General features: G+C 52.7%; 1 protein-coding gene and 1 long non-coding RNA gene across 10 annotated transcripts in view; both read left to right on the top strand.

Annotated features, from left to right (window-relative positions):
* Dlgap1 (DLG associated protein 1) overlaps positions 1 to 21,841 on the top strand; it is a 261,824-nt gene that overhangs the window by 155,051 nt on the left and 84,932 nt on the right. For 5 of the 8 annotated variants that reach the window (XM_033757432.1, XM_033757431.1, XM_033757433.1 and 2 more), the window contains exon 5: positions 21,679 to 21,708. The exons of the other annotated variants lie outside the window; for them this stretch is intronic. In XM_033757432.1, the coding sequence (XP_033613323.1) occupies positions 21,679 to 21,708 (30 nt within the window). The remainder of the gene's footprint in view (positions 1 to 21,678; positions 21,709 to 21,841) is intronic. 8 annotated transcript variants of the gene reach the window in all.
* Positions 93 to 6,757, top strand: LOC104872422. 2 transcript variants are annotated; one of them, XR_783166.2, is made up of 4 exons: positions 93 to 760; positions 1,826 to 1,906; positions 5,283 to 5,471; positions 5,704 to 6,757. It is a non-coding gene; the product is annotated as an uncharacterized LOC104872422 (long non-coding RNA). The 2 variants fall into 2 exon arrangements; XR_783165.2 differs by lacking the exon at positions 1,826 to 1,906 and having other exon boundaries at positions 360 to 760.

Below are 21,841 nucleotides of genomic sequence, written 5' to 3'. Positions count from 1 at the left end.
TAGGGAAAACGGCCATTTCTCACTCATTCCAACACCCCTAGGCAAATTTTAGGAAAAACAGAAATAGCTATGCTCACAATTTACTCTTTTCTGATGTATGTTCTTCTGGAACTCTCTGGATGCGATGTCACTCAGTACTGACTGTCCCTCTTAGGGCCACTCTGCATTGAACAAGACTCCTGTAGGCTCGTGTTTCCCAACCATGCGTGTAGGGCAAGATCCTTCCGAAGCACTGTGACGCCTTCTTCTAAGAGCAAGGAAATGCAAGCGCTGATTTGCGTGCTGGGTGTTGAACCCACATACTGGACATCAGTTCGTACTTGAAATCCGATGCTACATCTACTGCATTCAAGGAAGTGTGTTTGCAGAAGGGTTTCAAGCCAGCTTCTTTCGAGCTTTATGCTTAGGGCTCTGCCAGTTAACTTCAGTGATGGCTGCATGTGTTAATCTGGAGCCTTCCTTTTGAGGAGCACCTTGCAGAACAGGGGTTCGGCCCAGAGTGACCAGGAAGAAAAAGCAAAACCCGAAGAGCCCAGGTTTCCAACATCCCCTGTAAGGCCACGCCCTCATGACCTCACTTCCGCCCACCTAGGCCCCACTTCCGGAGAACCCACTTCCGGAGGTCTCCGCCTAGTGCCATAGGCCTGGGACCAAGCCTTCCACACATCAGTCTGTGGGAACATTTCAGACCCAAAGGACAGCACCTCCCGTGCCCACAGCCCGTCCTCCCTGCAGTTCCGAGGACGCATAGTGAGGACAGGTGGGTTTGTGTCTCGCTCCCAACTGCCTGGGTTACAGGAACCTTAAGGCGGCAGGTTTGTCAGGGTCTCGCCTGGGTGGTGGCATCACCCTCTTGTCCCGCGTTTTCTTTGTTCCCATCCACCACGGAGCATGAGCGCAGTCCACACGGGCCAGTGCACCTGGCTGTTCGGGAGCCGAGTCTTCGCGCTCCTGGCGGATTCGCCACTGTGAGGAGCGCAGAGGCCACCAAGTGGCTGAGAGTTCGGAGCTCCTGTCAGCCGGGTTAGCAGCTCCTCGTCAGAGGTGAACCAGCACAAGCAATCTGCTCCTTGCTTTCCCCACTTGCTTTTGTGTTACCTGTGTACACTTTAGGCTAAGATCCTTTTTTTATCTCCCCCAGCACTGGGAATTGAACCAAGGACATTCACCCTGAGCTGCACGCTCTGTTTTAAATTTTTTACACAGGGTCTTTCTAAGTTGCTAAACTCCCCAGGCTGGGTGGGCTCAAACTTATGATTCTCCTGCCTCAGCCTCCCAAAGTGCTGGGATTACAGGCAAGTGTCACCGCGCCCACCCGAGATGGTTGTATTTATAGCCACGTCCTTGCCAAGCCTGTGTGGCCACTGCTGCCCCTCTGACCTCCTCTTGCATCTACACCTTTCTTTCTCCTTGCCCACTGCATTTCCCGTCACACCTCTCCCAGCCCTGCCCTCTCCCGAGTATGCAGTGTCCCCTCCAACTGTTCCTCCTGCATAGCGACCCACAGGAGCTTGGGCTTCCTGGACCCTGGTGAATATGTCCCCGCCTCAGCTCCGCCCTGTCCTGAGCTGTCCACACAAAGCCCTCGCTCCGGCTGCTACCCTGGGGTCCCTGCTGCAGCCCATATCACCTCCTGCCCTGTGATGCTTTCTTCCTCTTCATGGCTTTTACTGCGACCTTTAATTAAATCCTCACTTGGCTCCTTCTCACTTCCTTTTTGGAATGGAGCCCCGTGTCCCCGCCCAGTGACCTCACTTCCTCCCACTAGGCCACACCCCCTAAAGGTTCTGTTACTCAGTGGTGGGTCCCGTGGACTTCTTCGCAGGTTGTTGGTGTCTCGACAAAGAATTGGACAGGACACACAGAAAAGGTAGCAAAGGTGCACGGGTATTAAAGGTGAAAAAAGGTACGCTTTGCAGAGTGAGAGTGGGTAAGTAAACAGGCTTGCAGCAGCCCTAAGGACTAGGGAAAGGAGTCTTTTGTGTCCAAAATTCCCAAGTTGGCTTCCCACTCAGGAAAATAAGGCATTGGGACATTTGTCCTATGGAGCCCTCGCTTGGTGTCATACCAGACATAAACAAAACTTTCCTGTGGAAGAGTATGGCTTCCTGCCAGATGTTAACAAAGGACTAGGAACAGTGTCTTTTGCTTGGCTGTGCCCACATGCAAAGGAAGGATGGAAAAGAGCATTATGATTGGTCCACAGTGCTGAGCTGTAAGCCTGACATCATTTTGGCTCCTATACTCTGCTCAAGACCTCTCTTTTTAGGAGCCATCTCGCCGTGGGATTTTATGACTTGTGACACATTTCAGCCAGTTAGTTGTCCCATCTGCCCCGGCTTTAATCTCCTACCTCAGTTCTGCCTCCCACAGTAGGCCCAAGGCTTGGGCCTTTGGGGGACTCTCCAGACTCACACTGCGGCACAGACCTCAGACACTGGGTGAGGGAAGGTCCGTCACATTCCCAGCGTCTGTGCCTGTCTGTGCCCTGAGCTGTGGCCATGCAGATGCACAAGCTTTCCCAGGAGGTAACAGGGGGACGCAGCCTGTCCCCCGGCAGCACGTCAGTGTTGTGCCTGGGTGTGGGGAAACAGTCCTCATATTTGAAAGGCATCTTGAGTCAAAAACTGTGTTTCAGTCAGAGGTCCTCGATGAAACCACCTTCTAATGCTCCTTCACTGCAGGCGCAGGCAGGGGAGTCTTTCATAAAGAAGCACAGGATAGCTAAGGAGCAACTCCTGTAGCTCCAGCATATTTTCAAGAGAAAAATACATTTCAGCCCTCATTCCCACATGTACTGCTGTACAGACCTAGTTAGTGGTCTGCATAGAGCGAAGAATGACTGCATTTTAATCCCCCAAAGTTTCCAATGAGCTATCTCAAAGTTGAAAATGTTTACTTCCTCAAAATAAGTTAGAATCATCCCTGCATATATTTTAGACTCTCTTTAGATAGTCAAGCAGATGGTTTGCCGAAGCTATCATGCCAAAAAATGTGTTTGGTTCAAAAGAAAAATTAATCTCCCAATTATGATGCTTCTCTTCTAATAAAAATCTAAATTTCTAAGGCTGGGCGTGGTGGCGCACGCCTGTAATCCCAGCACTCGGGGAGGCTGAGGCAGGAGGATCGCTGTGAGTTCGAGACCAGCCTGAGCTACATAGTGAGCTCCAGGTCAGTCTCAACTACATAGTGAAACGCTGTCTCAAAAAAACAAAAAAACAAAAAAAGAAAAATCTAAATTTCTACCTGTAAATTTTATTCAACTCTGTGCTTCCTGAACTGAGCTCAGAAATAATTCCTTAGCTATACGTTTGTCTTGTAGGACCTGACTCTAGAATCTTGAAGTAGAGTGTTGTTAAGTATTGACTCTTTTCCGTGTTTGTGCTACATGGGTTCATGTCTTTCCTCGTTACCCAAGTCTGCTATCCAAAAGAAGCCAGGTACAGTGGCACACACCTATAATCCCAGCAGTAGAGAGTCTGAGGCAGGAGAATCACTGTGAGTTCAAGGCCAGCTCAGGCTACATTGTAAGTTTAAGGCTGCCCTGAACTACATAGTGAGACCCTGTCTCAGCAAACCAAAAACAAGTAAAAAATACGAAGATGAAATATGCAGAGACACTAAATACTGGTACTAATAAATCCTGGAAGTGTTGGTTCTGCTTCTAATTACGTGTGTTCCAGCCGGCCTCCATCATATCACCTCAGTAACTAATACAGTGGACCCTTGAGTTACAACCAGCCTTACATACGAACAACAGGGGTTATAACCAGAATTTTAATTTTAACTTATGACTAAAGACTTGAGTTAGGACCCAAATGGCCACCGCTTGTGCTTCCAGATGATCTCAGATGCAGATTTAACCCTTAAAGGGTTCTGGAAGGTACATGACAGCATCCTCTCCTGTGCGGGTTGATTGAGAAATGACAGAAGGCTGTGTAGAGGAGTCTGAGCCTTCACTGACCAACTTGAGTTTCAACCAGCCCTCGAAAACCAATTGAGTTCATACGTAAAGGGTCCACTATAAATCTCAGATTAGAAATACTTCCTACCAGCAAGCTTTCTGTGACCCCGTGGGCCACTCTGTAAGATGTTAGAATTCAAAATGGTGTAGAAAACATCTGAAAGAAAATCTAGCCAGTGACTCCTAAAATGACCGTTTCTCATTCCATCACAAATTTTCATTTTTCCTTAACCTGAGACATAGAGTTGCTCCCTACCCTGTCCCCAGAAGCCTAGACTGAAGGCAAAGCCACCTTCAACCTCTGGAGTCCCTGCCTGCAGCACCCAGCTCTTACTCAGGACTCTGCTGCGCTTGCTCCTCCTCCTTGGTGGGCTGTGCAGAAACCACTGGGAGGTGACTCGGCTGTCACCATGGTCTCCTGCGTACGTTTTTGAAAATATCTGCCCAGGTGCTTATGGTTGTGCAAAGCTGTCTGTGTCATGACAGTAGTACTGTCCACACAGACATGCCACGGCCTGGGGGCTCCAGAGGAATGAGTACATCTTGGGTAGGGGACTGTCATCCTAGGGAAGGCTGCACACAGAGTCTCCCTGTGGCAACGGCCAGGCTGTGTGCTCATGGGAAAGTGCAAGCCATGAAGTCCCTGCCACTGATACTGCGAGAAGAGAATGCGTTTCTAAATTCTGCTGGGAGACCATCTCCCAGGATGGGAGTACTGGGCCACACGGTCATTACCGGGAGTCCAAACTGCTTTCCAGAAGGAGACACTCAGTTCCTCACCCACCTGCAGCGTGTGGCTCTGCTGTCCACCAGCTGTCTGGGACTGCGAATTGTGTAATCTTTGCTGGAAGGCAAGAAAGCTAAGCAGCACAGCACTATTGTTTTAATTGATATTTCTTTGGTAATGTCAGGGTGCACCTCAGAATGGTAGCCGTCGGCATCATTTCTTTTGTGAATGACCTTATTTCCTAGGGCATAGCTCTTTTTGTTGCTTTTATTTATTTATTTATTTGTTTAATGGTTTTGAAACCAAAGTACTTCTTACATAAGCAGGCTGTTTATATGGCAGTGATTTTTTTTCCATCCTGAGAAAGCTGTCATTAAAACTGGCAATTTATAAAAAAGAAAATGAATACTGCTAACCTTTCAAATACGCTTCCACCTCCTAGAGGGAAACAGGTGCTGCAGCAGCTGTGTCCGCTCTGAACATGCCCCACCCCAGGCAGCATCTTCATCTGACCAGCGCCACCACCATCTCATGCCTAAGCAATTCTGGTGACGTCTGTCCTCTGTTTTCTTGCTCTTCCTTTGCCGCCAGGCCCATTGAGCTGTCCTCTTCACGGCTCTAGAATTCTTCCGCCTCCCTGCCCTTCTAGCACTGTCTCCGCGGCCCCAGAGTCACTGTGATGAAACTCAGAGCGTGTGAGTCCACGTCACCAGCTGTCGTGGGCTCCTCTCACTTGTCCAGACAGCGCCAAACTTCCTTCTCCAGGACCAGCGACTCCAGGTGACCCCGAGCACAGGCTCTGACCTTTCCACAGATTCTGGGTTTCCATCCTCCCTTGAGTCCTCCATTGCCCTGAATGTTTGTGTGAGCATCCAGCACCTTCCCAAGCTCTGGGTTCATTCTGGCTTCTCATAATCAAGGACACTCGGGGGGACTGGCTCACCTTTGTCCTAGCCGTAGAGCTTCCTGCTTGTTTCTAAGGCCAGGTTCCCCGTATTGTACTTCTTCCTAGGGCTTGGATTCCTGTCCTCTGGGATCTTGCCGTGTCTTGCTTCTGCCCAGATGAGCTGCCTGGTATCCGAGCCCAGTGAAGTGGGACCTGCCTCCTCCCGCACCTATTCTGCCCCTGGGCCTGAGAGGCAGGGCCGAGAGGTTGGCCCATCCGGCTCCTCCTCACTCCCTGTCCCTGCCCTTCAGTCCTGCAGGACTGAGCTCTGGCGGCTTATGGAGCCTAATGTATACCTCTCCTGCTACGAGACATCGGTAGCCAAGTCGTGGGCAGTTGCACGCAGGACAAGGTGGGTAGGTCCAATGGCCTGAATCGTCCACCGATACCCAGTGCAGGGAAGCATCCGGGAGAAGCCAGGATCCAGACACCACCCCAGAAGACATCCATACCACCAGGCTCTACCCTAGGTCCCAGGGTAGAGCTCCTGGGAGCTCTTCTGTTGCTGTCCCACAGGAATGGCAATGTATTCCTCTTGGTTTTTATCTCTAGGGTAACCTTTCCCAACCTTATCCATCCCAGGAAGTACACACCATAAAAAGATCATATTTGTTATCCTTTCTGTGTCCACCTGCCCGATCCTGTGTGACTCCCTGAGTTTATCCTAACAAAACATCATCCATTTGCTCTGGGCCTATAATGTGTCCACACAGTTCCCAATGGCATCTTATCTCCCCTTCATCACCAAAGTCTAAACTTTCTCTTGGACACAGCTCCTAGAGCTTCTCTCACCCACTTCTCCTGCACTCCAGGCCCACACAGCTTGCTGGGACATTTCCCAGATTCCTCACCTGAGACCCCAAGTTCTCCGTGACTCCTCACCTCAGTGCCTGGCACTGAAGTCCCCCATAGCGTGATGCGAATCCTCTACCTGGCCTGCTCTCTTTAATTCTGCAGCACCATCATTCCCTAGAGGCCATCATAAGAATGCCCCCAGTTTTCATTAGAAACCAGAGTCTAGCGATTTTGTGGGGAGGGACGTGACACGAGACCCCAACACAGGGACGTGCTTTGCTGCTTCACCGTTAACCAGAACTACACACAGACACAGCAGAATAAAGAGTAAGCAGAGTGCTGTTGCCCTAAATGAACACGGTGTAGCTACTCCTTCCAACTGACAGGCAGTCTTGATGCTCTGATGAGATCAGACAAATACTGCACTGGAAAACCAGCATCAGCCAGGCATAGTGATACACATCTGTATTCCCAGAGTTCTGGGAGGCTGAGGCAGGAGGATGGCAAATTCAAGGCCATCCTGGGCAACTTAGTGACTTAGCAAGATGCTGTTTCAAAAGAAAATTTAAAAAGAGCTGGGGATGTAGCTCCTTGCAAAGGTGCTGGGCTCAATCCCCAGTACCAAATAAAATAAACCGAAGTCACCATCAGCCTGTGTCAGAACCCCGTGCAGCAGTGACTGTGGTAGACACTGCTCATGCCTCTGAGATACAAAGACTAAAAGCTCTCCTAGCAACTGCCTTGCCCCAAACATTCCCTTCATCCTCTTCAATAAACAGCTTTCCAGGGGAGCAGAATACTTCTATTTCACGTGTATTTGGAATACCTTGACTTCACCTGTGAAATCCCACAGGCTGTGTGGCCCTGAGTGCAATTAATATAGCAAGTGGGAGGAGCCTGTTACCCTGGAGAGTCTGAATTTCCCTTTTCTCCTATGCATTAATCGTCAGTGGGAAGCTGTGCCACTGGTCTGACTGGCAGGCATCTATACTAGTGGTGGCGAACCTATGGCACGTGTGCCACAGCCAGCTGTCTGTTACCGTGGAAAGCTCTAAAAGGTTTGCCATCACTGATATATGCCATGGTTGCCTTCACATCTGTTTGCTAGCAAGTCTCGGCCCAGGCACAGCCTAATTCAGTATTTTCCATTTTTCAACATTCAGATGAGTATATGTGGGGAAGAGGAAAGCAACTATTGGGAGACATGGTTTATCTTGACTTTATTCCTTGACATTAGCAGCACAAAGAACAGGATGGCTTTGGTGCTAGGAAACCCAGGAGACCTGAAGCAAGGAGCTCAAGGGTTTTAATAGTGACCCAGGCTGCCAGGTCACCATGACCAGGCTTTCATTGCTGTGAGCCTGTCCTTTAATGCTCCAAGTCCAGAATCAGTGGCCAAGGCCAGCCTCGTGTTGTCCCCAGACCTACCTCACTCACCAGGTCTGCAACACTGCGCAAGTTGTTGAATTTCCAGCAACACTGCTTCTCCACTTCCTAATGGAGCAGAAGGCAGTAAAGGAGATTGGTTGATGATAGTAATTCAGAAGTAATACCCACCTCCCAATGAGCACGTGCGAATTCTGGGACGGGACAGAGCTTAGAAAAGTGCCAAATAGCTGGCACAGCTGTCATCGCAGACCCCTGGCTGGCCCTGTGCACGTTCAGCCCACACTTAGGCAAACAGCTGGACTCACTGAGCCCAATCCTGCCAGTGTGGATAAATGGGACAGGTATCCAGCAACCTTAAAGAACTAGTGCCACCCTGTTCCGTCATGAGGTAGGAGAGAGGAGAGGCTGCGGCATGTACTCCAATGCCTGGTAAAGAATAAACTCCTAATTAATATGACAAAATTGCATTGGAACTCTGGAGACCACAAGAACTTTATAATTGGCTCTTATAATGTGTTTTGGATGCACATACACAGCTCTTAATGGTTTGTAGGAGGGGGAACATCCATTTTGTTTTGTACTAGTGATAAACACACTCCAAAAAATACCCATAATGGAAATGATTGCTTCTCTCCTCTCTTAAGAGGCACTTAACCTTTGATCTCTAAGCTAAATTACATTACCAGAGGCCGCTCAAATGCCACCAGGAATGTGTTTCCTTTGGTATTGTCTGATGATACGCCAAAGTCATTAGTAAACTTTTCAAAGTTCCCCTAAACTTGGTTTCTCTTAGAGATTAAGATGAAATGACAAAAACAATAACAAGCTAATACCGTGTCAAATATGTTGTTTCCAATTTGCTCCTTCCTTATGTAAAATATTAAGTGAACCAATTCAAAATATTGGTTTATGGTGGAATTATAAAGGACTTTTTTTTCCTTTGAGGGCAGTATTTGTCTTCACCTTGCTACGATATAAATGCAAATACAGGCCAGATAAAACAAAAAGCCAGACGTCATATGCATATTAAGTTAACCTCACAGAGGAATTTATGCTCATCTGGCTCACGTTTTTTCAGATTAGCCTATATAGGGCCAGGGATTTAGCTCAGTGGTACCACGCTGGCTTCACAAGTGCAAGGTCCTGGGTTTGATCCCCGGTACCAAAAACAAACAAACAGCCTGAAAACAATCAGGAGTCCCCTGTGTCAGAAACTAGTTTTTGAGGTCATGTTTCATTATGTACTTCAGGCTGGCCGAGAACTCACTAGGGAGCCTAGGCAGTGATCCTCCTGCTTGAGCCACACCCAGGCAGGAATGGTCTCCGTGTAGGTGAGTGTTAGTCCATTTCCTGCTGCTACCGCACAAGCCACAAGCTGGTAGCTTATAAATCACGGAAGACGCTTGGCTCCCATTCTGGAGGCTGGAGGTCTGCAATCAAGGATCACTTCTAGTGAGGATCTCCTTGCCACACTACCATGGCAGAAGAATCACATGTCGAGAAAGTGCATGAGACCGAAGTCATCCCTCATAAGGTGCCACAGCGAGATGAGACCCTGCAGTGGGGCTGGTGGCCCTCACCTGGCAGGAGCGCCCTGTACTCAGAACCTCTGCGCCCCTCCCAGACTTTGCTGCCCAGCACAGCTGCTCTGGGGACTCTCTGAACCCCACGAGTCCAGACTCTCACATGCCTCAGATCTGCGCGCAGCTTGTCTGGGGTGCTGTCCCGATACCGGGCTATGATCCAACATCGGGTCTGCCGCTTCCTCCCAGAACAAGGCAGTCACCCTGAGCACTGGAGTCATTACGTCTTGGCCTCAGCAAGTGGTTGTACAAGATGTAGAGCCCAGTTCTGGTGGTGGAAAACCTCAGGGATATACGAGAACCTAAAAAGAACAGACATTGTAAGGAAATGCCCTTGAAAGATATCTTAGAAGAAGAAACGGAAAACACGAACGTCCAACACTTTCTTTATTCCTTCCCCAAACCCCCTGTCCTCTGAATGTGCCCACACTCCCTGTGTCTCCTTGGTGCGTGCTGACCCCTTCCTTGAACCAGCGGCCATCCCAACCCCTCGAAGGCCATGGTGCTGCAGAACCAACCAAAGGCCCCACATCACCTTGGAATCCACAGGGGATTTTTTTGTCCAGGAGCAAAACCAAAGCCAAAGTACATCTGTCTTCCCTTGATGCCCTTCAGTCAGACCCTGGTCCAGGCCTCGGAGGCCCACTAATAACCCTACAGTTTAGAAACTCTCAGCCACGCTCAGGAATTGCACCCCAAAAATGAAACATGGTTTCATTTAATGGAGGGCGGGGAAGGGAAGGCCTCTCAGCATTTCTCAAACTATATTCCAAGATGTCATGAAGGAAAAAAAGTTAAAAACAAATTAAAAATATGTCTCACCCTAGTGCTCATCCCTGTATTGAAGATGCTGCATTACTTCACAATAAAGAGAGCTCTTTAATTCTTCAGGTATTTTCCAAATTGCTTTAACCACAGGGAAAACAACTTCATTTTCCCCCCTCTCTCAACGCATACTTTTAAACTCTCTGATCTGGCGTTCCTGCTGGGAAATGCTTAAAGAATCACCAGGCCACCTCGCCCTGGGTGCCTGTGTGGGCTGCATATATCAGTTTTCCGTGATAGTGGTGTTTAGAGGAGGCAAAAGATCAGTCCGCTAAAAAAGGACACATGATACGTGCTGTCCTGTCTATACAAGGACAGAGATTATTTTTCAGACACACTCAGCACCACCCAAGTGAGGGCGGCCTGACCGCGGTGTGCTGTCCAGAAGTCTCCAGTTACATTTCGGCGACCCACTAACGGTCAGGAGGAGGTTAGGGCTGATGGGCCAACAACTTTGTGGATCCAGCTGATGAAAAGGGCTGTTGTTTGAGGGCTCCAATTGCAGGCTGAGCTTAGGGAGTGATTTGGATTTAACTTGAGCAGAGAGATTGATGAAGTGAAATTCTCCAGCAGCCACAGATCTTGCTTTGCCAATAACGCGATAGTAAATAGTCCCGGGAATCTTCCTCAAAGATTCTTTTTTCAGTTTGGCAAACATTTGTCCGGCGCTGTCATCTCCTAAGACATCGTGTCCTTCATTATTTTTGATCATTTGAGCCAGCACCTGCCAGGTCTGCTCACATGGGCACCGTGTGTAACCGGCACACAGTTAGGGAAGAGCCAGGCACAGCGAGGCGACCTCCCAGGGTGTCGCTTGTGCGTGCCCACACGTCTGTCAGCGGTGTGGGACCAGTTCGGAGAAACCCAGATGCTGTGGAGAAAACCCTGCTAAGCGTGGTGCTTCCGTGTGAATGGAGAACCCAGGTCTGTGAGAAAGGGTGTGACTGGCTTGCCGTGGGGCTGCGACACATTTTCATGGTGTGGTCACCACAGGCGACACAGGTCTGTCGTCTCAGAGCAGTCGGAGGGCAGGAGTCAGACACAGGCCTCGGGGCTCCAGTCGGTGTCATCAGAGCTGGGTCCCTTCTGCAGGCTCAGGAAGGGTCCACCTCACGTGGCCACCCGCACCTCAGAGCTGCCATGGACCCTGAGCCTCCCCCACGTCGCTGCCTCCAGCTCCGCCGCCTCCTGTCACTTCCCAGCACCGCCGCTCATCTCACAGTCACGCCTGAGTTGTAGGGGAGGATCCTGCCTCCCGCTCTTGGGGTAGGAGGCCCCTGCTTTATAAAATGGAAAAGTCAACTTACAGGCCTGGTTTGGTGGCGCACGCCCGTGATCCTGGTGCTCAGGAGGCTGAGGTGAGAGGATGGCGGCTCGTTCGCGGGCAGCCTGGGCCCCAGAGTGAGTTCAAGAAAAACACAAAGCAACAACAGCATCAGCTTAGAACCTGACCCCTAAGTTCTCTGATCTGAGCTGGATCTCTTCTCTCCCCGAGACAGTCTCTGGTTCAGTGGTGAAGGTTTGCAGGGTGAAGGGAAAAGCAGAGGACACACTTCGGACTGAAGCCTCCGCTGTAGCCATGGCGCCGACACGAGGCTGCAGTTGCCCTGTAGTAATTAACAGTACTTCTTGCTGTCATAACCCACACGGCCTGTGATACTATGGGCAGTGCGCTCGGCTGGCGTTTTCGGGACAGCAGCAGTTCAGTCTTCCTGCTCGGTGCCTTGATTGCTCTGTTAGGGTTGCCTACTAATGTGCAAAGGATTCATACTTGGCCAAAACTACCGCGTTCCGGGACTCTAGTCCCAGAGCAGTGGGGGTGGACACTCTGAGCTCTGGGTGTCTGGGGTCTCCTCACCTAGGACAAGGGTGCCACGGCAGCCCCAGGGCATTTTCCCCAGCGACACTGAACATGAGAGAAACACCAGTTGCTCCTGCTCCCTGCCCCTGCCTGGCTGCTGACTTCTACTTCAGTCGGTCCACTTCTTCACTTTGCGCTGAACTTACAAGGAAGCCTTCTTGTCAAGGCCGCGCCGAGCAAGAGGAGGAGGTGCCTGCAGCCAGTCCTGCTGCTCTGCTGCTTGGCGCGCGCTAAGAGGGAGTGGGCACTTGGTAAACCTCGCCAAGTTATACCGTGGCTTCTGGAAGGGGAACCAGGCACAGGACTGCTCTGCATGACAGCTGTCCTTGCACTGCCCCCTGGAACACATTCACCGTACCCAGCGCCTTGCCTGACGCCCTCCACTAAGTTGGCAAACTCTGCCGCCCTTTCTCCAAAGACAAGGCTGAGGGCTGACAGCTGGTGGGACCGTGGGTTTGGTGACTGCTTTTGGGCTGGGGTTTTGCTTTTCCTCTGACATGAGAATCTCAGCACTTTTCTCCTGATGAGAAAGACCGTCTCTCGCCAGTTCCACGCAGTCCACCAGCAAACGCCCCTCACAGCCTGACGGGGCGTCTCTGCCCCGCCGTGTTTCCTCCACCCCGTCTCCAGGGACTCAGTTGCTGCCAAGTGCACAGTGTGGACACGCTGCTTTCCTGCTGTGCTTCAGGAGCGTGAACAAAGCGTCACCGGTTTTCGCGGCAACACGGCTTCTGTGAACAGACCTTGCTTGACCCTACTGTGGCCTCCTGGTGTCTCCCATGCCGCCGAGCCTCTTAGAGTACGTTTTTCAAGTACGTTTTCCCCAGCCCGGATAGAACGGATGGGCCAAGCATCGTCTGTTTCCGTGCGGGCGGCATCGAGGCACATCTGACCCCTCTCCTTGTCACAGTCAGCCCTGTGTGCCTCGCACACAGGTGAGGGGAGGTTACTTGTTCCATTCTACCGATGAAAAGTTAAGACTCTTGAAAAATAAGTTGCCAAAACATATACATGTAAGAAGGGTCACAGTACCACGCTCCCTCCCAAATGCTAATTTTATTTTATCCACTTATGTATTTCTTGTAGTACTGGGGAAACCAAGCCACATTTCAAACCTTCTTCACTTTTCATTTTGAGACAAAGTTTTCGTGAAGCCACTAAGTTGCTTGGGCTGGGCTCTAAACTGTGATCCTCCTGCCTCAGCCTCCCGGGTACTGGGATGACAGGCCCGTGCCACCTCACCTCAGCTCTTCTCCACACTCTTGCCATTTCTCCACACAGTGTTCACCTTCTGCAGTCTCAGACACCCTCCCGGAGATAATTTCCAGCCCCACAATGATCTGCTGAGCGCTCCCCGCCCCCCGCGATGGTCGGCCCCTCTCCGGCCGCGTTGCCGCTGTACGCTCCTCCAGAGGGGAAGTTGAGCTGTGCCGATTTCTGGCCTCCTCCAGCACTGAGTGTGCCGCCCTCGGGTGCTGTCTGGGTCTGTGACACAAATGCATCCTTTACCATCCCAAAGAAAGAGGAAAAGAATTCCCTCTTTTATAGATTGGAGGCTTTCTCGGTGTAATCTTTCCTCCATGAAACCTCAGTCTGGGTTTCAGTAAGTTATTTGTTTTACACAACAGCATCGGAGCGCTTCCTGCTCATACAGTGCTGATTGTTTGGCTTGAGTAGTTTACTATAAGAGAAACTAAGTTGGTCCCTTGAGCTTTCCATATATTTGACCTTCTCGCGCCTAAGTTTGTCTGGCATCTGCTCCACCGCCACGGTTTACAAGGCAGCGCATGCGAGAAGAAAACCGGAACTCACCGTGACTTTTCTCCCAAGCTTTTTAGCCTCGTCTTTAGCCAAATAATACTCAAGCGCAGACACTCCTCGACTTGCCAAAGGGTTGGGTCCCCATAAACTCTGGACTGAATTTCCAGGAAGCCGCTGGAGGATGTTAAGGCAGAAATGGCCTCAGAGCTGGCCGGAGACAGACGGGGTGGGCCGGAGCAGGTGTGAGGAGTAGGCGGGCAAGAGCCAGAGGGGCACCCGTGGGACAGGTGCGTCGTGCGGGGAAACCTGAGGCTGGGCCGGCGCAGAAACGAGGTCGGCTGAAGGCGCACGTGTGGCCACCACGTGATGTTGAAATCTCAGCGCAAGGGACCCGAGTTAGTGGCACGGGACTGACGGCCACAGCAGCGGGGAACCTCTGAGAGTCCGCGCCCGCAGGCTGGAAGTGGCTTGCGTGGCAGGGAGACCAACAGCAGTGTCTGTAACTGGCTCGGGGAGGCAGGCAGTGCACAAGCAGAGAAGATGGGACGCTCACCGTGGCCAGGGAACACGGCGCCCAGGAGTGTGACTCCTTTTTGAATTCCTTAGCTGCTGCTGATGGACCCAGCCTCGGCCTCCCAGGAGAGGGCGAGGAGAGCTGGGGACAAAGGGCTGTTCCCAGTCTGAAGGCACCGGGGGACCCGGCCGCTGTGACGCTCTTTCAGGCATAGGCTGCATGTGGTGGCTGTTGGCACTCGGAGGACAAGGGGCCGTGGCCGGGGGGCCGGAGCAGTGCTGGCTGCGACAGCTGGAGGGCGAGGCCGCCGCGCAGAGGGGCGGAGGGGGAAGGGACTGGGGCCCGGGCCAGGCGGTGTGCAGCAGTCCAGCCTCACAGCCCCAAGTCTGCCTGTGGCGCCGAGGTCCCGTCCCGGCCTCCACCTGTCACCGGTCACGGATCGCCGATCACTGTCCAGGAAGGAAACTGTCTGAAGGGGGCCTGTAGCCAGCAATCAGGAAAAAACCTGCAACAGACTTCCTGAGAGTTAACAACAAAAAAAAAGATTAAGACTCCTTTGGCATAGTTTGTTCCGTTTACCTGGAGCTAGACGAGGTACAGGGCTCATCCCTTCTACTGCCGCCCTCATTTCTGACCTGCTTTGGGTCTTCTGTGCACTCACAATCTGAAACGTGGGCGCAGACATCTTCGTGGATGCTCTCTTTTGCCTTGCTGGCTTCAATAAAAACAAAACGTCTCGGTCTGAAGATGAAGAGTAAAAGAGATTAAAAGCCAGAGCAGTGTTTTGTGAAGTGGAGACTTTATAAGGAATTCCGGAACCCATTGTTCCTGGTGTCGTGGGGCTTTCACTGAACGCGCACTGGGCTGCCCGAGTTTCCGGCCGGTGTTGATTGTCACCAGGTCCTGTACTCCGGCCGTGTGAAGTGCGCTGAAACAAGTGACAGAGGGAAACAGAACGAGGGGCCTCTGTCTCCAAGGCGTGACAAAGGGAAACCTCAGACCGTGCACACAGACCCCCAGGTCCTAACCCAGTGCGTGCTCGGGAAGTTCTGATGGGTGGGTGGGGCGATGGCAGGACTGGACCTGTGGGCAGCGGTAGGGACAGTGAGACCGGTCAGGGAGGGGCAGAGGTGGTGGCAGCGGTTCCGTTAGGAGCGGCGACAAGAGCGCCCACCCCAGAGACGTGCAGAGCAGGGGAGGAGAGGCCGGGAGGGCTTCTCTGTGCCATGCAGGGAGTCCGGCCCAGAAAGTGGGCAGGTCTGGTTCATGGGGACCTTGGGGATGGGTCCCCGGGCCGGGCAGAGGCTGGGGCGTGAGGTGGGGTCAGTGTGTGAAGGACACGGTGAGGCCCACACGTGGGCGCCTGGGGAGTGGCGGGACGTGGCTGGGTGTGCATGAGCTGGGCCTCGGGCCTCGCCCTCGGATGGTCGTACCAAAGCTGGCGTGGGGCGCGGAGGGGATGTGGGTCTTGGGACAGCGGCAGACAGGCCAGTGGGAGGCCAGCTGTGCTTCGTGCGCCTCAGGGAGACTGGAGCAGGAGAAGCACAAGCCTGTGCCCCGCCTGGTCGGTGGAGTGTGTCTCAGCAAGACCCAGTCTCTCCTAAAGTAGATGCTACGGAGACAGTGGTGCAGCTCAGCGCAGAGGCCCGAGTTTCCGTCTCCAGGGCCTGAGAAGCAGAACAGAGTTGAGAAGGTCGGGTGAGAGGAGCAGGGACCGGCCCCGGTGTGGCACTGGGTAGGACGAAGATCTGGGCGAGACCCTCAGGAGGCACCGGAGGGGCGGCTGGGCACTGCCAGGGCCAGCTCTTCTGGGCTGCAGCAGGGCTAGGCCCGCTCGGGGGCGCTGGGGATGCGCAGCGTTGGAGGGCGCAGCCTCCGATCTGTTCTCCAGGGAAAGAACCTGCGCTTCCAGGCTGGGGCAGCCCGGTCCGAAGTCTCAGCCCATTCACCTCTGTCCCCGCACCTGTCCCGCTGTGTGTGAAGTGTGACGTGCTTTGGCTCTGCTTGTGTTTTCCTGCAGCCCCGCTTGCACTTGGAAAGAGTAAAGCCCTCACTCGGATCCTTTGTTCTGCCCATGAAAGGGAGCCCTGTGTGTTAGGAGCACGGGGGAGGTGAGGGAGCCCTCGGCAGCTCCGCAGCCTCGGCGCCAGTCCCGCGAACACACAGCCTCACCCGTGAGACAGCGCGCCCAGACTGCGGTCGCCAGCCGCCAGCCTCGTCCAGGGACACGGTGTACACCCTGACCTGCCGAACGCTACCTGCAGCTCCTGGTTCCGGAGACCCCTTCGCCACCGCGGACCCCTGCCCCGTGCCAAGTTGGCTGCCCAGACCTGAGCAGAGGCCTAGCGCGGTGGGATCCAGTGTTCAGCCAGGCGCAGAGGAGAGAATCGGACAGAAAACCTTTTCCTCTGCCCTCTTGGCTTTGGTTTTCAGGGGAAGGCAAATTAAACTTATACCAGACAGATAAGCAAAATAAAAAAGCATGCTGGGCGTGGGGGCACACACCTGGAGTCCCAGCACTCAAGAGGCTGAGGCAGGAGGATCACTGCGAGCCTGAGATACATAGTGAGATCAAGAACAAAAAGCGAACCGAAGCAACAAAAAAGGCATACACGCCCCCAAATTGATAGCTTCTCCTTGAGTGACGTTTTTCTATGAACTTCCACATACAGATGTAGATATCTTCCATATATAGATAGAGATCTATATATGCCTAAAAATCTGGGGGTTTGTTTTTACTTTTTGTTTGTTATTTGAAACAGAGTCCCACTGTGTAGATCAGGTTGGCCTTGAACTCACTGTGTAGCCCAGGCTGGCCTCAAACTCACAGGGATGCTCCTGCCTCAGCCTCCCGAGTGCTAGGATTTCAGGCATAGGCCGTCACGCCCAGCTTTACATAATATCTGACTAAGGAAAAGGACGCATCAGAGAGAGAAAGCAGTTTTATGAAAGGTAAATGGGCCTCTGGGAGGACAGATGGGAGCTAGAGACACTCTGCAACCACATCTGTGGGGTGCTGTGGCCTTCTCTCTGGGGAGGAGTCTTCCCTGGTGCAGACTCTAGGAGCAATCCATGACAGCTGCGATCTTCTGGGAGGCTCTGCTCTGAGGCAGAGAAGGGAGTTCAGGAGAAGAACCTACTGCCAAACACATCCAGTCCCAGATAACTTCAGGCCATGAGGCACTTTCTGGACCCCTTCGGAGAGCGTGGGTAGAGAAGACTGCGCTGAACCCCAGGCCTAGTGGCCCTTCCGGCTCCGGCTGGAAGCTCTGCCTTGGAGTGGGCCAGACTGGACCCTGGCAGGCCCCAACACCTCTCAGAGGCTCTGTGACACCAACCCAGAAGTGCCAGAGAGGGACAGCATCACTGAGATCAGCCATGACCTCCTGGCGACCCTCCTGCCTCAGCCTCCTGAATGCTGGGATTACAGACTCGCATCACCACACGTAGCCCTTCTCCCCCACCCCCACCTTTAATTTTGGTGCTGGAACCCAGGCCCTTGCACATGCAGACCAAATGCTCTGCCCCCGCCCGGCTCAGGAAGCTTCACCCCACCGTGGGAGAGCCGCATGCCCCTCTCCAGCCAGCGCTTGTGGCACTAACTCCTTGATGCCCTGCTGAGCTCGGGAACAGCGGCACAGGGAGGTGAGCAACGGCGCAGGGTGCTGCGTGGCAGTCGGTGTCTGTACTGTTTATTCCCTCAGCCTCCAAAGCGCCAGCTCCTACCAGCCTTGAGCTCTGCCTCGCACAGCCAGCCCTCCTCCCAGCTCTTCATTTAACTCAAAGCATAACACGTGGCTTCAGAAAGCTTTTGCCAGTAACATCTGTGACAATATTTTAACCTCACGAGTAGGTCTGAGGTCCCAGCACTGGCTGAAGCCCAAGGATCACCGTGAGCTAGAGGCCAGCCTGGGGTGCCCATCAGGCGCTTTCTGGGTAATGGTGTACTGACGGCACTCGGACACCAGGGGGCGACACAGTTACACCAAAGAATCACGGCGGCCTTGACCAGCCGGTTCGCAGCACACCTTTTTTTTTTTAATGAAAAGAAGAGCTTATTCAGGGAAAAGGAAATGTTTACAAATCCTTTCTTTGAAAGCTTTCTTGATTGCAACCAAAATCGCTTCAGCGTCTGTGTACAGCTGGAATTCTTGCAAAAAGAAGCATGTGTCCCTCTACAGCCGCCTGCTCTTTCATGGCTGGGCTCCACCGTCCTCAGCCCTCTGCGTCTCCCAGCGCCCGCTGCGACAGGTGTCTGCCTTCCCTGAGCCCTGAGGATGAGCTGAGGAGACCTGAGTCTGCCTCCGCCCAGCTCCTTAACCTGCTGCACCGTCTGCAGGAAGGACAATTAATTGGGGGGGCTTGGTCTTAGATGGCATGAACCCCAACCGCCAGGCTGCGGAGCTGTGGGGACCCCCAGGAACATCCTAGGCATAAGCGGGGAGCATGCCCGTAATCCCAGCAACTCAGGTGGATCCCCAAGAGTTTGAGGCCAGCCTGGGCTACATAGTGAGTTCAAGGTCAGCCTGAAGGACATCTACACCCTAAGAGGAAAGTAAGCATTAGGTGTGAGAGACATACTAATAAAAAACTTCAAGGGAAAAAGTACAGAGCAGAGCCAGGCCAAGTGTGTAGCTGAGGGGCAGAGTCCAGGACTCACACACACAAGGTCCTGGGTTTGAGTCCTGGCCCGCAGTTGACGGATCCATTAAGAAATAGATGCACCAGAAGTCAAAGTCACCGAGAGGCGGGCAGCTCACTTCCCTGACAGGAGGAAAGGCGAGTGACCGGGCGGAGCGCGCACACGTGAAGACGCCGGCTTCGCAGTGTCTGGGGACTCAGCTGATGGGGGAGCCTGGAGGGGGCGGGGCCGCAGCACAGACCCTGGGCCGGAGAGGGGGACCCTCAGTTCTTCCTCTAGAAAGTGTCTCGGGAAGCCAGTGGGTCGGGCTCATTGCCCTGTGGTCCGCTGCTCAATAACGTGCGAGCGAGCGTGGGAAAGCACAGAGAAGAGCATCTGTGGGGTGGGAAGGTCTCCGGCTCTGGGTGGACCGTCAAGAGTAGGGGAGAAGTCAGGTGAGGTGAAGCGCGAGCAGGGCACAGAGAGGAATGTGTCCTGCAGGTCTGGTTGCCCAGCATGGAAACTGGCTCAGTATTTCAACCACAAGGAAACATTACTGAAGCTCTTAGGGGGCTGCAGTCATTCACACTTTAGCAAAAATTATTTTAACCTGGCCCTTTCTCCTGTGAATTCTTTTAGATCAGTGAAATTAATCATGGTGGCTGGGGGGTGTGGTTTGGCGGTACAGCACAGGCTTAGCTTCCAGAAGGCCTAGGTTCAATTCCCAGGACTGAAAAGAGAAAGAAATAGAAAAATAAAGCAATCATTAGGTAGAAGCAGTAGGAGAGAGGGCACAACCGTCCCAGACTGGAGACGTGCTGGAGAAAATTTGCCTGGCTGCCGATGGGGTCTAACTTGGAAAGTAAGAAGATGATAAAGCTCACTCTGCCCACGTTCCCAAGACTGGCATCTTCACCGCCCTGAGCACAGATTAGAGGGCGGAGACTCGACTCTGACTTTTTCCTGGTTTGTTTGCAAACACCTCTGCGGACTGAAGAACTCGGTATGGGCTGGGGACAGGGGCTCCTCATGTGTCCTGTGTCTCTGTGTGTGCTGTGGCTTGCACGGAATCCCGGGCACAGCCCACCTCTGTGCCCTAGGGGACGAAGTTGACTCCATGACCTGGAAGTCAGCGGCACTGTGTGTCGCCTTTGAACAATACCCATCACTGCTTAAACAGTAAAATAACTCTGAATAGTCACACTTTAAGATAAAGGCCCCTGTTTTCCTTTTTCTACGATTTTGTGTGTAGTGTTCTTAATTAGCTATATAAGTGGAGTTAGCTAATTTTGCAATCACACCGTAATGTAGTTACTTTGCACAGAAAGGCCTATCTTCTGTGCAGAAAGGTTTGATTTGGGGTTTAAGAAAATAAGAAATGTCCACAAGAAGCTAATGAATCACTAATGCTTTTATTAAAATAATGTTTACAGCATTTAGGAGGCTGAGGCAGGAGGATGCCGAGAGTTTGAGGCCAGCCTGGGCTCAGTAGTGAGAGCCTATCTCAGAAAGTCAAATGAAATCATGTTTGCAAGCAGACGATGGTTCCTTCTGTTCTGACCTGTCCTGGGCTCAGCGAATGTGTCTGCTGTGATGCCTGAAGGTGTTCTTGCACTCGGCCTCTTGCTACCCACCCCTCAAGCTTTCCCAGACATCGCTGGCACCGGGTGATGCCCAACTATGAATTCCACAGGGGAAATTAATGGTCAGACCTCCAAAGCCTCCCAGGAGAATCGCTGCTTCCCGCGGCAGAGTGCACCCCGGGCTCTGCCTCGTCTTGGCAGAGAGAACCAAGTCCCCGGGTGCAGCCGTGCCTGCTCGCCACTGACCTGTGTCACGGTGACCAGGCAGGGCGTGCTTGTTGCAAATTAAATTATATAACGTACAACTCACTGAGTTCTAATAAAATCAAAGGGGCAGGGGCCGGGGATTTAGCTCAGCGGTTCGGTGGCCTGCCTTGCAAGCGCAAGGACCCAAGTTCAATCCCCGGTACCAAAAGAAAAAAAAATCAAAGGGGCAGCTGGGGGCAGAGCCGTGCTTGGCAGGTCCAAGGCCCTGGCTCCATCCCGGAAGGGAGTAGGAGAGATTCCTTACTCGCTCCTCACTGGTCCAGGCCTGTGCGACACCTGGGGTGGGGGGGTGTCGTGGTGCAGGGATTTATGCAGCATGGACGTCGAAAGAGGTTTAAATCTGATAAAAAAATAGTTTATGTGGGGATGAAACTAGATTCAGAGTACATCATGTAAGATACCGTGAAGCAGAGCGCAGTGTTGCTCACCTGTAATCCCAGCACCCTGGGAGGCTGAGGCAGGAGGATCGCAAGTTCAAGCCCAGCCTGGGCAACTTAGTGACTTAGAAAGACCCTGTCTCAAAATGAAAATAGAAATTGAAAAAGAACTAGGGATGCAGCTCAGGCAAAGGCCCTGCGTTCAGGCTTCATGCTGCCCACGACAGCAGCAGTTCTACACAGAAACAGTCGTGCTGCCCAGACCTTTCTCTCGTGCAGACACGGGAGGGACCCTCACGGAATGAGAGCTTCCCCGACGGCTTCAGTTGGGAAATGAAGATACCTGGGAGGGCGGAGAACGCCTTTGCGCGCACAGCTGATGTTTGTGAGGTCCTGAGAGGCTGTGATGCCGCCGGGGAGGTTGCCGGGCCCGTTGTGTAACTGCCGCTTTCTGTTTCTATTCAGGTGTCATAAAACTGAGCTCGGCAGTGGAAGGTAGGTTTTGTGCCCGCGAGACGTCGCCGTCCTGCTTTGTGGCCTGTGGCTGGCGAGCTTCCGTGGCCTGGCGCCCTGCGCCTTCCGTGTGCTGCTGCTGTCCTGGTCGTGTTGTGCCACCGCCGCTGGCCCC

Source organism: Fukomys damarensis, unplaced genomic scaffold (assembly GCF_012274545.1).
Source record: "Fukomys damarensis isolate Sample0158 unplaced genomic scaffold, DMR_v1.0_HiC HiC_scaffold_30, whole genome shotgun sequence".
NCBI lineage: Eukaryota > Metazoa > Chordata > Mammalia > Rodentia > Bathyergidae > Fukomys > Fukomys damarensis.
The sequence above is the reverse complement of the archived record's forward strand: the minus strand, read 5'-3'. Positions and strand labels throughout refer to the sequence as shown.